This window comes from Electrona antarctica, assembly GCF_951216825.1.
Source record: "Electrona antarctica genome assembly, chromosome: 19".
In the NCBI taxonomy this organism is placed as follows: domain Eukaryota; kingdom Metazoa; phylum Chordata; class Actinopteri; order Myctophiformes; family Myctophidae; genus Electrona; species Electrona antarctica.
The window spans coordinates 24,034,961-24,050,249 of NC_136800.1; the positions used below are offsets into that span (position 1 = coordinate 24,034,961).

A 15,289-nucleotide genomic window follows, 5' to 3' on the forward strand; every position below is an offset into this window, starting at 1 on the left:
ATCTAAGACTTTTTAAAGAACCACCAGTTTCCCCGAGTCCTCTCCGCTTTTACAGACATATACTGTACATGCAAATGACTACTTTTCCCCTATATGTTTGCTTTTTAGATGTCCCTTCAGTGTTAACGTTTTGCCACACTATACTCTATACTTGAGAGCTACTTTCAAAATGACCAGCTCGGCAAGATCTACCCACCAAATCAATTATTATACCATTGCTGGAAATATGGGAAATAGAGGGGGGAGAAATGTTTTTTTTTTTTTTATCGTTTCTTTTCTTCTATATATTTAAATTAAATACTCTTTAGGGGCATGTCATGTGATCTACATGCACAGCCTTTGTGATCTACTGGTAGATCGCGATCTACCTTTTGGGCACCCCTGCTCTATAGTATAGTCTATACAATGAAGGGCTTCCCTCCAGTATGAGTCACCGAACCATTTGACCATAGCTTTTGCCACAAAGTGTACAAGTATAAGACTTTTCATCTGTTTCATGTGTTGTTTCAGAGTGCCCATTTCAACAAAGCTTTTACTACAAATGGTAAAAGAAAAGCACCTTTTCCCTGTATGAGTCCTCATGTGTCTTTTTAGAGCACTCTTTTGACCAGCTTTTACCACAAACTCTACAAGCAAAGGGCTTTTCCCCTGTATGAGTCAACCGTGCTTTTAGAGAACCCATTTGAGTAAAGCTATGTCGGCAGTGAAGTATGATTATGAATATTATAAACTAAATCAAATATTTTGTTTCACTGCTCCTGTTGGGCTAAACAGTTAAAGAAATTGCCAGAAAAATTAGATTCAAAACAAAATTGGCAAAAGGGACACCACAGAATCCCAACAATTTCACACAGATGAGGATACAGATAAGAATGTGAAGCACATACAAGCACTGTATGTGAATAAAGCAATAAGCCACAAGAGGTGTGAGGTTACCTTGTATTTTATAATGGCTCACCACTCCATCCTATGCATGCGGGTGGTGCTTAGAAGCCCGCATGGCCAGGGTTTGTAAGGAAATCAAGTGCTTCCCTTCACTGTAACGCACCTGGGATCACATAATTTAGGGTTGACAATCACCATGGTTACTGAAGAGGTTAGCCTGATTGTTTTTATGTTATGTTATGTTATGTTATGTTATGTTATGTTATGTTATGTAAACACTTAAAAGTCACATAGTCTTTAAGTGAAAATGTTGTATTTAACTGTATTTCTTATTTTTACAGTGATGAAAGATATATGCTTACTGCGAACACAAATATTAGGGCCCGGGGTACAACAATCAATCAAATGAATCAATTTAATCAATTATAAACTCAATGATTTAAGGACAAGGACAAGTCGGAGATCAGCTATTTTCACTCTTTTTGCATGACATAGAGACAAAGAGATAAAAACAATTTGATGAATCAAAAAAGTAATCAATAGCATAATGATAACACTATTATTTTTGTAGCGATTATAGGCCTACTATAATTGCTACAAAAATAATCAATAGTTATTGGATTGATAGATATTGTAGATCAGCTATATTTTAATACGCAAAGAGAAAGAAAATGAGGCTCAACTGTCCCTCATTTTGCTGGGGACAGCAAGTGATAGACAGGCGGACGAAATGCAAGTAAGACAAAGGAATTACAGCAGAAAGTGTGTGTGTGTGTGTGTGTGTGTGTGTGTGTGTGTGTGTGTGTGTGTGTGTGTGTGTGTGTGTGTGAGAGAGAGAGAGAGAGAGAGAGAGAGAGAGAGAGAGAGCGAGAGAGAGAGAGAGAGAAACAGAATGGAGGAAGTAATACATCTCAACACATTTTTAAATTAACTTGTTTTTTATTCACATTTCAGGCCTTGCTAACAGTGTCAGTGTCTGTCTGTCAGTCTGTCTGTCTGTACGTACATTCAACTCTGAATGGCCGATCTCTCAACACATATCAACATAATAATAATACTAATAATAATAATAATAATAAACAAAAGCAGCATTTTCTCTCCATTTCTTTCTTTTTTTCCCCTTCTTTTTACAAAAAAGTCATATCTCCCATAATCATTCTCATCACCCTCAGCCTCATCTCAGTTTTTACCTGAATGTAACCATCTGATCATCATTGAAATAAACATAAACAAACCACATTAAACACTTAAAACCCCATATGGTTGAACGGAGTCCCCATAGCCCCCGTCTTTTCTGTTTTCCGTTATTGTGGTGAAAGCATTTTCCTGAAAATAGCCGATCGACAGATCTGCTATGTTCAGAGAAAGCGTTCCCCACAATGAGGATGCTGGGGTTTGAGAGTGGATGAACAAGAAAACCATGTCTTCATCTTGGTATCATCGTCATCATCATCATCGTCCGTGTCAGACGGCACTCAATAAAACAATAAAGTAAACAAATGAAAACAAAGGTGACTCAAGCATTTTAAATGGAATAGAACGGTAATTGGTCTATAATGGGCACATGTCTGTGTTTGCGTGGGTGCGTGTGTGTGTGTGTGTCTGTGTGAAACAGTAGTTCTCAACCTGTGGGCCACGAGGGTATTGTATTTTTCTAATGTTGTGGTCTTTCCAGACAGCTACAGTATTGTGCTACAGCAAGACAGACTCCCAAGTCTCAAACCCCAGAACAGCATTAGCTGATGTTAACCGTATTAGCGTATTTGTGCGACAACCCACACGAAGCGGAGCGCAGCTATACAGTATGAGCGGACTCGCTTATAACACTGCGTACATTTTAGTATGCCCAGCTGGGTATAGTCTCGTACAGTGGTTCCCAAACCTTTTAGCATGTGACCCAAAAAGAGAAATTTGATGTCTCCCCGGGACCAAAACTTATGAAAATGGCAGATCTACAAGCTCACAACGCATCGCTTTGTGCCTCGTTGTGAGCTTGTAGATCGGCTATTTTCACTACTACTTAAACATTTGTTTTCTAATTTCTGGAATTTCTTAGATTTTTCTTTGATTTATGACATGCCTGAAAAAGGTCATACTTCAATGAAAAAAAAATCATTGAATTTGTGTATCCTGTTCATTTCCTAACTAGAAAACTATGTCAAATGTACAAAAAGCTAGGACTTGACCATGGCATGCAGCGGAAGTTTTTTTTGTTTGTTTGTTTTGGAAGGTAGGCTATATAAGAGAAATACTTTTGCATATAAAGTGATTTTTTTTATGAGGTGTGCCACCTCATAAATGCGGATTGTAGTGAGTTTGTAGTCAGATGATGACACCATAGTGTTTGTTTGACATCGTCCCCCATGCGTGACCCATTGAGCAGCACGCCCACAGCGCTAACTAACATTGGCTAGCGTTAGCTTGTGAACTTGTATTTGACATTAGCCTCGGTCCCAGCCTTAATCATCTGCGAAGAGAAAAGCTTGGTCACAACCTAAGGCAGAATGTCTAGCAGGGCTACCAGCGTTTGAACTTTCCTGTAAGTTGTCATTTGTCCGCTTCCAAATTCCAGCACTTCCGTTTAGACAATCACCAGTGTAGGTCTTTCCCAGCGTGATTTTACATAGGATATTAGCCACCTCTTTAGTTGAACGACTGATTGGACTGGCCTAGGTAACCAACTGGATTCAAACCCTATGGTCTTCCAAACATCCAACCACTATAAACAAGGCTTAAAGGTGCTGTAAGTGATATTTGTTTGTTTGTTAAAACAAACAAAAAATGTATTGTTAAAAATGTAAGCTCTACATTCTTCATTAACCATAGCTACAGTACAGTGTTTGTTCAGTAACAGGGTTATCTCTGTCTCTCCAGCTCTTTAGTAAACAGAACATACATTATAAGATGGGTTAAAAATATGCAATCAGGAGAGAGAACTCATCCATTCGTCAGCTTCAATTTTATATTATAATTACAACCTTGTCTGCTCGTTTTGTTTGTGTCATCACTTAGTTACAATTTTACTTGATATATATGCTGTATCCGTTTCTCTCTCCGGATAGGATGAAATAGTATCCCAACCCTAATATATATTCTATGATTATTAAAGACATGTAGAGACAGGGGGGACTAACTAATTTAACAAAGAATATCACTTACGACATATTTCATGAATATCTGCTACATCTGGTAAAAATGCCTAAATTGTAAATTGCAATTCTACATTGTATATCTAAGGTTAAACCTGGAAACATGGGCTTTATGGGATTACCTATACAAAAAGAATGTCTTGGAAAAAGGATTTAGCCGCCTGCACCAGAGGAGACATGCAGTACAGAGAATAGTGTCCTTAGCAGTGATTTATGTCACAAAGGCCTCCGGGTATAAGGATCGGTGTGCTTTCTCCCCATAGTTCTCTTTCCCGCCAGCAGGTGGGGGTGTTGGTCTTCTAATGCTATTCCTCAGACCACCCTTACCTTACAATGCAGTAGTTCCCAAAGCTTTTTCAAAGGACCACTTCAGCCATTTTCAACCAATCTTCATATAATTGGCCCTCACTAATGCTCATTTTAATATGGTACCATTTTACTACTCCATCTGTGTCTCAGAGGAGGGTTGCGTGTGGACTGTTCAGAAACCCACCTTCCAGTGACATCATTGGTAGGTTTGGTCATTTCAAGCTTTATTTTTATTTGTATTAATAATATTAATGCAAGAACAATGGGTTCTATTACATCTTGAAAACCTTCCAGGAATAGAAAGCCTTCAGTTTCTATTAGCTTGGATACCCCATTGATGACGTCACTGGTAGGCAGATTTCTGAACTTGTCCACAGCCCTCTGAGACACAGAGTGAATAGGCAAAAATGCTACCATTATGATGACCATGAAAATGGGTGACCCCCCATAACTCTGTACAAATGGAACCATATGGATCCATTTGGTTCCATTTGTACGCTCTCATAGTTATTGACCTAAAAAAGGTCAATTTTTAACCCCCTCTCAAGGAAACACAAAGGCGTCTGGGTATCGGTGTGCTTTTCTCGCAGCAGTTCTCTTTCCCACCAGAAGGTGGGGCTGTTAGTCTTCTAATGCTACTATACTCCCTCTCCCTCTATTGGAAGCTCTCCATTAGAGAAGGCTGTCTCTCTCTCGGGTCGAGTGAGGTTACAGTAACACTGTCACTGTTTTCAATAATTTATCATAAAAAAAAAATTGTCTAAAAATGGGTCACCAAAAAGCAAACCCCTCAAAAAAAGGAAGAAACAAATCAAGTATTCCTTAATAGCGTGCCTTTTGAAAACATGGACCAGTTTATTTTCATCCGCCATTTTTGTGTCTGGCATTCGTTTTTTCAGCCAGTCGTGCATCAGTGGCATTCCGCCATCTCCACGCCAAAAAAGAAGCTGGTTTCAAATTGGCTGACCTCCCCTCCTCTGCCTCCTCGAACCCTTTCATCTGCTGGTAGCTCTCGGTGCGACCGCCTGGTCCCAGGTACTTCTGAAAAAGGTGGAAAGTAAAACAAATTAAATACATTTTACTAACTAGTGTACTTGAGTATGTAAATGTTTTTGACACTTTATACTTCTATTCCACTATATCTCACAGTGAAATATTACATTAAGTAAAGATTTTAAGAAAAGATTCTGCGTACTTGTGTGGTGGCTGGTACAGACATGCAGACATGCAAACACACAAAGTCAGATGAATAACCACTTAAAATTACAGTCAGTTAATTATAGTCAGGTAAATAGTTGTGTTGCAATCACTTGCAGCTGTTTTGCCATGCATACTGTACATGTATACATACTGTACATGTAGACATACATAGTGTACACACACACACACACACACACACACACACACACACACACACACACACACACACACACACACACACACACACACACACACACACACACACACACACACACACACACACACACACACACACACACACACACACAGTTGAACGTAGAAAATGTGCGTACTAGCTTCCAGCAGTGTGGTTGCATGGTGGCTTGTGCAGGACATCAGGGTCATTGGTACTGCAGGTAGTTCTTGAGGGACTGGGGCAGAGGCAGGCGCTCGATCTCCTGGAGACGCTCCCGACCCAGCGCCACACGTGCAGCACGCCTACACAGGTCCATGAGAGGTAGAGGCTCCGCTGGAGAGAGAGAGAGAGAGAACATCATTCATTTCGTCGACTAAGGCTATGACGAAAGTTGTTCGTCGATGTTCGTCCAGATAAGGATGATTTAATTTTATGATGATCCTGGATCTGGTGCTGGTGGCGCATGTTTTTAGTTAGACATACCAACAGTCAGACACACCATTAGTCAGACACCCTCCCCAAACCCTAACCTAACCTCACAGGACGCCACAGGTGATTTTTAACCCGCAGCACGGATTAGTTTTAACCCGCCACGCATGTCGGGAACCACAGGTGATTCTTAACCCGCAGCATGGGTTTGTTTGACTAGGGTGCACTACGTTGTTCTGTTGTTCAGACTAGTCACAACCCACCTCATCCCCTAACCTAACCATAACCGCAAGCACGGGAGCAGACGCTAGTCCGACATGCGGACGCATGTCGGACTAATGCTCCGTCGGAATTACATGTGGTCCCCGTGTTGGACTAATGACTGTAGGACTGTTGGTATGTCTAACCAACGTATGTGTTAGGAATATGTATTCACACGTACACAAGTCAATGTGGCCTAAATCAGACAAAATCGCACACAAATAGTAGTGGACCTCAAATTGTATTTATAAAATATAAATAAATCAATAAATTGATGGAATGAAAAAGGAAAGAGTAAAGGAATACCCCAGCAAGCACGGTCAGGACCTTGATTTATTAGTGACGTCTCTATTGGGGCCAAATCAAGTCAAACCAAGACTAGTCAGATCTGGCCCAGAATATCACCTGATTTCAACCAACATAAATTCTGCCCACTAAGACAGACGTCCCTGGATGAATCAGAGAGAGTCTGATAGAGGCCACATCAACTTAAGCCACATCATAACTGATCAGATCTAGCCCAGAATAAGAATTATTTTAACTGGTGAAGACGTCCTGGAAATGACGTAAAGATCATCCCCATATGGGCTGTGATCTGGCCTAGACCTGAACGTCACCAGAGTCACTGGAGGACGTCATCATAACGTCATCATGACGTCATTTGGCTTGCTGGGACATGAATGATTTATAATAGACCTATGACATGATAGGCCAGGTCGCACATTGGAACTAAATTACATATTGTCAACAACTACTACAACTACGTCTACTACGTCTAGTATGTCTTGTTGGAAGTGCCTGTAGCCTACAACAACTGCAGACAAATTTTGGCCGATAAAGTATAGTTTATGATGGCGACAAAGGCACGCCGTCTCAAGCGAATTTGAGCCTTGTGAGGCACCACTGAGCGAGCTAAAGCGAGTGAGTTGCCGTGTTGAACGTAGCAAAGAACTTGGAACCTCCTCAAGGACCACTGGTTGAGAACCATTGATGTGCATGTCTGAGAGAGAGAGAGAGAGAGAGAGAGAGAGAGAGAGAGCGAGAGAGCGAGCACTGTATATATGCATAGTTTAATTATAGATTTTCCACTGTTACGCTCTTAGCTTATGTATGATTCATGATAACTACTTCTATGTATTTGATGTATTACCATGCCTTTTTATTCTTTGTTCTTGCTTAATGTAAGTCGCTCTGGATTAAGAGTGTCTGCTAAATGCCTAAATTGTAAATTGTAGAGAGAGAGAGATGACCACCCGCAGGGACTGGCCCATAGCTAGTGGTGGAAAAATTACTACATTTCTTTTACTTAAGTAAAAGGATCAATACTGTATGTAAAAATGTAGAAATACTCTGTTACAAGCAAAAGTCCTACAGAATTCAAAATTGACTTGAGTAAAAGTAGAAAAGTATTGGTATCAAAGTCAAAAGTACTTAATTATGCAGAATGTCCCATTCCATAAGTAAGTATTCAAATATATAAAATGTCTAAAAATCTGTGCAACACATTGTAAGCTTGGAGATGTAGGCTACTGTATATGAAGTGTATATAGGGCTATGGTGGTTAAAAGCCGTGGCTTCCTGTGAGGTTAGGTTTAGGGCTGGACTGGGTTTTGGTATAGGGGTGTATGTTGGCCTCATGACTGTAGGACCAAACACACACACCCTGAGGGAACACAAAGAAAAACGGATCTACACTTGGTTGTGCGCTGATGTCGTGCACCGAAAAATAGTTGTGAACTTGTAGATCATCTATTTCAAATTGTCCCTGTCGGGTGGAAACCTCATATATCCATATATTTCATGATTCAAGCTTTCGGCTTATGGTTAAATAATGGCAATTTCATAATGATAAAATTACTGTTGATGGAATACAAAAGCAGTGGCACGTCTCTCTCTCTCTCTCTGTGTGTGTGTGTGTGTGTGTGTGTGTGTGTGTGTGTGTGTGTGTGTGTGTGTGTGTGTGTGTGTGTGTGTGTGTGTGTGTGTGTGTGTGTGTGTGTGTGTGTGTGTGTGTGTGTGTGTGTGTGCGTGCGTGCGTGCGTGCGTGCGTGCGTGCGTGCGTGCGTGCGTGCGTGCGTGCGTGCGTGCGTGCGTGCGTGCGTGCGTGCGTGCGTGCGTGCGTGCGTGCGTGCGTGCGTGCGTGCGTGCGTGCGTGCGTGCGTGCGTGCGTGCGTGCGTGCGTGCGTGCGTGCGTGCGTGCGTGCGTGCGTGCGTGCGTGCGTGCGTGCGTGCGTGCGTGCGTGCGTGTGAGTTTAACCTTGAGCCCAGTGGTAGCAGCAAAGGTACAGAGACAGATGAACAGCAGGTACAGTCAGTCTCTCATGTGTCAACACCTTGTGCATGCACAAATGCACACACACATGCGCATGTACATACACACACACACACACACACACACACACACGCACACGCACACGCACACGCACATAGGGCCGTACAACATGTACGGCATCAAGGCACGTGACGGACGCAAGCCGCTGGCCGTCTGCGTGGCCACGACGCGGGACATTTACGACTTCTGTAAGGTGGAGGTGGAGGAAGCGGAGCTACTGGACGACCTGCTGCCCGGTCCACTCACACTGCTGTTTGAGCGCTCGGACGCGCTCCCTGCACACCTTAACCCTTTCACGCCGCTGGTGGGCGTACGCGTCCCGGACCACGGCTTCCTGAGACGCCTCTGCTGGACGTGCGACGAGCCGCTGGCGCTCACCAGCACCAACGTCAGCGGGCGCCCCAGCGCCGTGGCTGCGCGCGAGTTCCAGGACCTGTGGCCTAGGCTGGCTGTGGTGGTAGACGGCGGGCCAATAGGAGACCAGAGCCGGCTGGGGTCAACGGTGGTCGACCTATCGGTGCACGGCAAATACAACGTTGTCAGGCGTGGCCGCGCATTCTCCTCTACGGTGGATCTGTTGGAGCGTAAATACGGACTAGTGAGGACCTAGGAGACTAGTGAGGATCTAGGAGACTAGTGAGGATCTAGGGGACTAGTGAGGACCTAGGAGACTAGTGAGGATCTAGGGGACTAGTGAGGACCTAGGAGACTAGTGAGGATCTAAGGGACCAGTGAGGCGACTAGTGAGGACCTAGGAGACTAGTGAGGACCTAACAGCCAGTCTATCTGTCTGTCACATCCTGAAATATTACCTACATTACCTCCTTCCTCCGTCTGTCTGTCTGTCTGTCTGTATGTCTGTATGTCTGTCTCATCCTGAAACATTACCTCCTAACTGCCTGTCTCACCCTGGTAAATGTAGGAAAGTAACTGGGTGACATCATAAAACAACATGACGCAAGGACAGGTCTAAAAATAAGAGAGTCGGAGAGAGCGAGGGAGAGAATACTATCTTGAGTGCTTGTTGCTGCATGATAGCTGCAGTTATGTGTAATGTCAGGTCTGTCTCCCATTTTTCTCTGCATGTCTGACAGGCTCCGGGTGATCTGATACCAAATGCATTATGGGTAATGTAGTTATAGATTAAGTAATTTATGGATATTAGTATTCGCTGCATGTGCGTCTCTCTCTTTCTCTCTCTCTCTCTCTCTCTCTCTCTCTCTTTCGCTCGTCTATTCATGTACTAATAAAGATACAAAATTACAATTTAGCCTCTCTCTGGCTGAAAGCCATGCCTGCTCGACCAGTAACAGTGCTTTCTCTCTCTTTCCTGTCTTTTCATGACACTATACTTTATACCAAAAGTACAAAGTACTCATGAAGCAGAATGTTCAAATCTCTCTCTCTCTCTCTCTCTCTCTCTCTCTCTCTCTCTCTCTCTCTCTCAAATCGTCACGTCAAGGCTAATCTTCTACAACGCAGGAGATTAGCTGTGACAGTGCTGTTGACAGGGGAGGGCTGGGGACTCTGTGACATGACAGATGCAATGAGGAGCGATGTGACAGGCCATGATGTGACACTGCATTTATGATGTGTTTGATTGATTGTGCGCACACATACGTACGCACAAACCTGAGCTTGTACTGGCTTGGGGGCTGAGCTTGTACTGGCTTGGGGGGCGTGTCCATCGCAACCAGGCTGTTTCAGCCAGCGGACTCACGGCGGATCAGCAGTCCAAGATGAATGGTGTTCTCTGGGTGTAACTAGTGACATTACTCGGTGTCTTATGGAGGTTTTTTTACTCCGTATTTCACTCTATTCTTGTGTTTGTGTGTGGCTGGAACAACAGTGACACTACATTCGATTAATAGTGGACAGGACAGGTAGAGGTAGACTATTATGTTTTTCATTTTATTTTTTATTGGAATGAGAGTTAGCGAAAGAAAAACTTTACGCTGTGCAGCACTGCAGACTGCAGTGACAGCCTGATTCGCGACGGTCGGGCAGTACAATGTGTGATGGTGATGACATTCTGTCTGCTGCTTGACGAAAAGCAGAATAAAAATACAGAATGGTATCGCAAACTGACGTGACATCATGATCCAAGTGGGGACGATTGTGTGAAGTAGGCTACTATCACCCCCGCGGCCGGTTGTGTGTTGAAGGGTGATCAACGAACGCTGATCAGCACGGCCATAGTGAATCGATCAGTGGAAGAGTAAGTAATATAGCAGACGTTTGTTTGTATGGATGGATTGATTATAGTTCTCCACTCAGAATGAGATCATTCCGAGCAGAATAATTCATACATGTAGCCTAAACATACAGTTATGGATGACAAATATTCTTGTTGCAGCAAACTCAAAGCATCGTTAGGCTATATTACTTTTATGCACAAAGTTATTCTGCCTGTTATTTCATGTACATTTTCCAGCCAGAGACCAACCATGGCAACCACCGATAATTCATTTATAAGTGTTATGTTGATTTTCCTGTTGATCTGAATATTAATTGATTTACACTACAGCCAAATAACACCCTCTAAACCAGAATATATTATGACTGCCTAAATCTTTTATTTTTTCTAAATCGTTTTTTAAATGGACATCCTTAGATAGATAGATATGCATCATTATTTTTAAAAGGAAATGTCCCTTAAACCATATTATACTCAGTTGACTGGGGTCCCGCAGGGGGGTCTGTACTTGGACTCCTCTCCTCTCCTCTCCTCTCCTCTCCTCTCCTCTCCTCTCCTCTCCTCTCCTCTCCTCTCCTCTCCTCTCCTCTCCTCTCCTCTCCTCTCCTCTCCTCTCCTCTCCTCTCCTCTCCTCTCCTCTCCTCTCCTCTCCTCCATTCATCCTCTCCGCTTTCTTCCACTGTACTCCACATTTCATCCTCCATCCGTAACTAAAGCCCTCACTTATCCCCTCTCCTCTCCTCTCCTCTCCTCCTCTAACCCCCACTTTCTCCTCTAGCTTTCTCCTAACCTTTTTCATCTGCCGCCCCCTTTCCCTTCACTCTGTCCATTTCTCATCGTCCTTTATCCTCTCTCTCTCTCTCTCTCTATCCTCAAGGTCGGCATGTTTCATCTGCACTAGAATGCTTACGGTACGTACCGTACCTACATAGACTACCTACCTACATAACTAGTTTATAGCTAAGTCCAACACGCCCACGCACGCACGCACGCACGCACGCACGCACGCACGCACGCACGCACGCACGCACACTGCAGACAGAGGTCCTGGGGGTGTAATCAAAGAATTAGTGTTGAAACGGAAACTCAGCTCAATACCGCAACCTCTGTATAGTGACCTCTGTACCAACCCCCCATACACACCCCACCCTCACTCAGTTTAATTCGGCTCCACAGGGATCAGCTGACAGATCTTGCGACAGAAACAAGCGGCCAGGTCTACGAAAACAACCCCCAAAAAAGGAGTGACCAATTTGACCGCTTTTGAAAATAGCAGATCTACAACAAGCTCTTGAATATTTGGGATTTGGGATTTTAACCACACAAATCTTGTGAGGGGGGATGCCTGGCACAACATAAGTTTCAGATGCGGGGGTCTGTGGACAAATACATATGAATTTGGGGATCCTTGACTACATTTTAGAAGCAAGCCAGAAAAACACAAACAGCAACTACCAATATTTACCCAAAGTCACTTATAAAAATAGTCATGGAAACACTGCCATCGACCTGACCATCGACCATGCAGCCTAAACATGAATTACACACACTGAGCGTGCAGGCTGTACATGTACACCATTGATTCCCACCCGCCCGCACGCACGCCCGCCCGCCCGCCCGCCCGCCCGCCCACACACACACACACACACACACACACACACACACACACACACACACACACACACACACACACACACACACACACACACACACACACACACACACACACACACACACACACACACACACACACACACACGCGTGCGCACACTCATATAAATGGTTCATACATACAAATGCACAAAATCTCTCTCTCGTTTAATACATAGCCTATTGAAACAATGTAAAGTATCAACAAGATAAACTATACATTGGATCCATTGGATTTCCTGAAAAGTAGGCTACCAGTCTGAGGTACAGCCACCATAGCCTGATCTATCCATCAGAGGCATGTGAAGATAATTGCACAGACAGCACTGAGCTGACTTTGTAAAGCCGATACGTCCTGGGAAAAGAATAATAAAATGCAAAGCATCGATTCTGCGCTACCAGAAATAAATAAAATAACCAGCGGCCAACTCTGAGCCAAGAGTAAACAGATATTGTTTATGTCAGGCAGAAACCTCGTATTTCCATGTTTCAAATGTTTACGTTTTCCCCCAGAAATGATTGAATGTCTTCACACAAAATAGTGAAAATAACTTAAACTTTTTTATGTTCCCCAAGTTAGTCGTTATGCTAATTATTTCCTCTCCACACACATATCTGTGTGTTGTCATTGCTGTTGTGTCCTACTGACTTGGTGAGGAGTCTCCTTTGTGTCTCCATATGTGACCACTGCTGGTCATCAAATTATTGGCTTAGGAATGCGACAACATTTCTCATTTTACACACTGGTGCACTACCTAGAGTTGAATATGGACAAAACAAAAGAACTGGTCATTGAAACAAACAACCCACACTGGACTTAACTCACTCCTCATTAATGATAAAACAGGTTGACAGTTTCACATATCTTGGACTCACTCTGGAAAATAGATGTAGGTCAAATCAACCTATTAAATCTATTCACATTTTCAGCAAAGACTCCATATAATCCGTAAGTTAAGATCATTATCTGTTGCCTCTCATCTTCTGTTATTATTGTACAAAAGCATGATTCAACCTGTTCTGTTGTACTGTTCCGCATGTTTCTATACTGTCCATGGCTAACGGAAACAAACTTTTCAGTATTACCTGTATTTCAATAACACACTGATCATCCCCATTCCCCTGTATCGCTTTTTCAACCTCATGCCATCGGGACAAAGTAAACAAAACCTTAGCGTGGAAAAAGGTCCGCTTTTATAGTAGGAGTTTTGATCCCCTCAGCCATCGCAGTTCTTTGCACAGCGGGGACCTCATGTCTATGTATGTATTGTCCTGGTGATGTGTTTTTCTGTGCTATGTGGGGTTTTTTTGTCACACACCTGTGAAGACGAATATCCTTCGAGACAATATAGTTAAATATTATTAAAAAACAAAAAAGAAATCCATGAATTCTCCATGGGGTGAGTAATTGATAGGGGAAACCTTTTTTTGCCATGATAAAAAATAAAAGGTTTTGGACATAAAAGGATTCCAAACGACACCGACAATATATGATCTCTATACAGCACGATGCAAACACTAAACAGTGCATTCACAAAATCAATAACATATGGAAGAGATACATTAACTCTCACACTGTGTACAAGTCACACACACACACACACACACACACACAGAGATGATATCGTAGGTGTAAACAGCTTTGTCACATTGACAGGGCTGCAGGATGCATTGTCACAACTGAAGCCCAGAATAGATGAGATATACTGAGAGAGAGAGAGAGAGAGAGACAGAGAAACATGAGGGATGAGATGATAGGAAAAGAACAGATGAACAAACTACACTTTGAGTGCAGCTATAGGAGCTGAAGTCTGGCAGTTACTTTTTGCAAATGTACCGATGCGTAGTTCACACTTACGCACGCGCGCACACACACACACACACACACACACACACACACACACACACACACACACACACACACACACACACACACACACACACACACACACACACACACACACACACACACACACACACACACACACACACACACACACACACACACACACACACACGTGCGCGCGCGTGACCCGTTCTCTCGTAGCCTGCAGCTTTTATTGGGAAAAATCGTTTTGAGGGAAAGGAAGTTCCAGATTGATGGTTCCGGCCTGATAACTACAACTACAAAACAATGACGTAACGATATCATCTGCTCCCGACTGGATCATAACCCCCAGCAAGGAATGCTGCCCAGGCTACACACACACACACATACACGCACACATCTGTGTTTACACAATCTTCTCAATCTGAAATCATCTTTCAAGGACCCCCATTTTGAAAAATAAAATAAAAATAACTTTTGTTTTTATTCATCTCTGGGATGCCAATCTACATTGTAAAATCTGTAGGCTTACACTCTCAGAGGGTTCCATTTGTAGACCCGTAAGGTTCCGAAATACCAAACATTTTGCTGGGGACCCCGTTGGAACCCTTTCAAAGGCCCATGCGGAGGTCCGCGGCCCACCTGTTGAGAAGCAGTAACCTGGGATGCGTACTGTACATTGAGGACAGATCGGGTGGTATATATGAGTCATGGCCGGGCCCGGTGGCCGGTGCACGGGGCAGCATGTAATGAGCCAGGCATTGTGGGTAGAGCAGGCTGGTAGCGATAGGGAGGAAGGTGGTAACACGACCCTCCCTCCCTCCGGTTGCTTTTTAAGGACTCTCCGTCTCCTTTTACCTCCCTGGGTTACTGT

General features: G+C 43.4%; 2 protein-coding genes across 5 annotated transcripts in view; one reads left to right on the plus strand and one right to left on the minus strand.

Annotated features, from left to right (window-relative positions):
• Positions 1-1,825: 1,825 nt before the first annotated feature.
• LOC306912338 (SPRY domain-containing SOCS box protein 4-like) overlaps positions 1,826-15,289 on the minus strand; it is a 68,518-nt gene continuing 55,054 nt past the window's right edge. For all 4 annotated transcript variants that reach the window (XM_079488485.1, XM_079488483.1, XM_079488484.1 and 1 more), the window contains 2 exons: positions 5,876-6,051; positions 1,826-5,384 (listed from right to left, as the gene is read on the minus strand). In XM_079488485.1, the coding sequence (XP_079344611.1) occupies positions 5,924-6,051 (128 nt within the window). In that variant the 3' untranslated portion in view covers positions 1,826-5,384; positions 5,876-5,923. The remainder of the gene's footprint in view (positions 5,385-5,875; positions 6,052-15,289) is intronic.
• LOC306943733 (threonylcarbamoyl-AMP synthase-like) lies at positions 8,850-9,350 on the plus strand (the record flags this gene model as incomplete). The annotated part of the gene is made up of 1 exon (XM_079530265.1): positions 8,850-9,350. One exon carries the CDS (start codon positions 8,850-8,852, stop codon positions 9,348-9,350), a length of 501 nt encoding a protein of 166 aa, XP_079386391.1.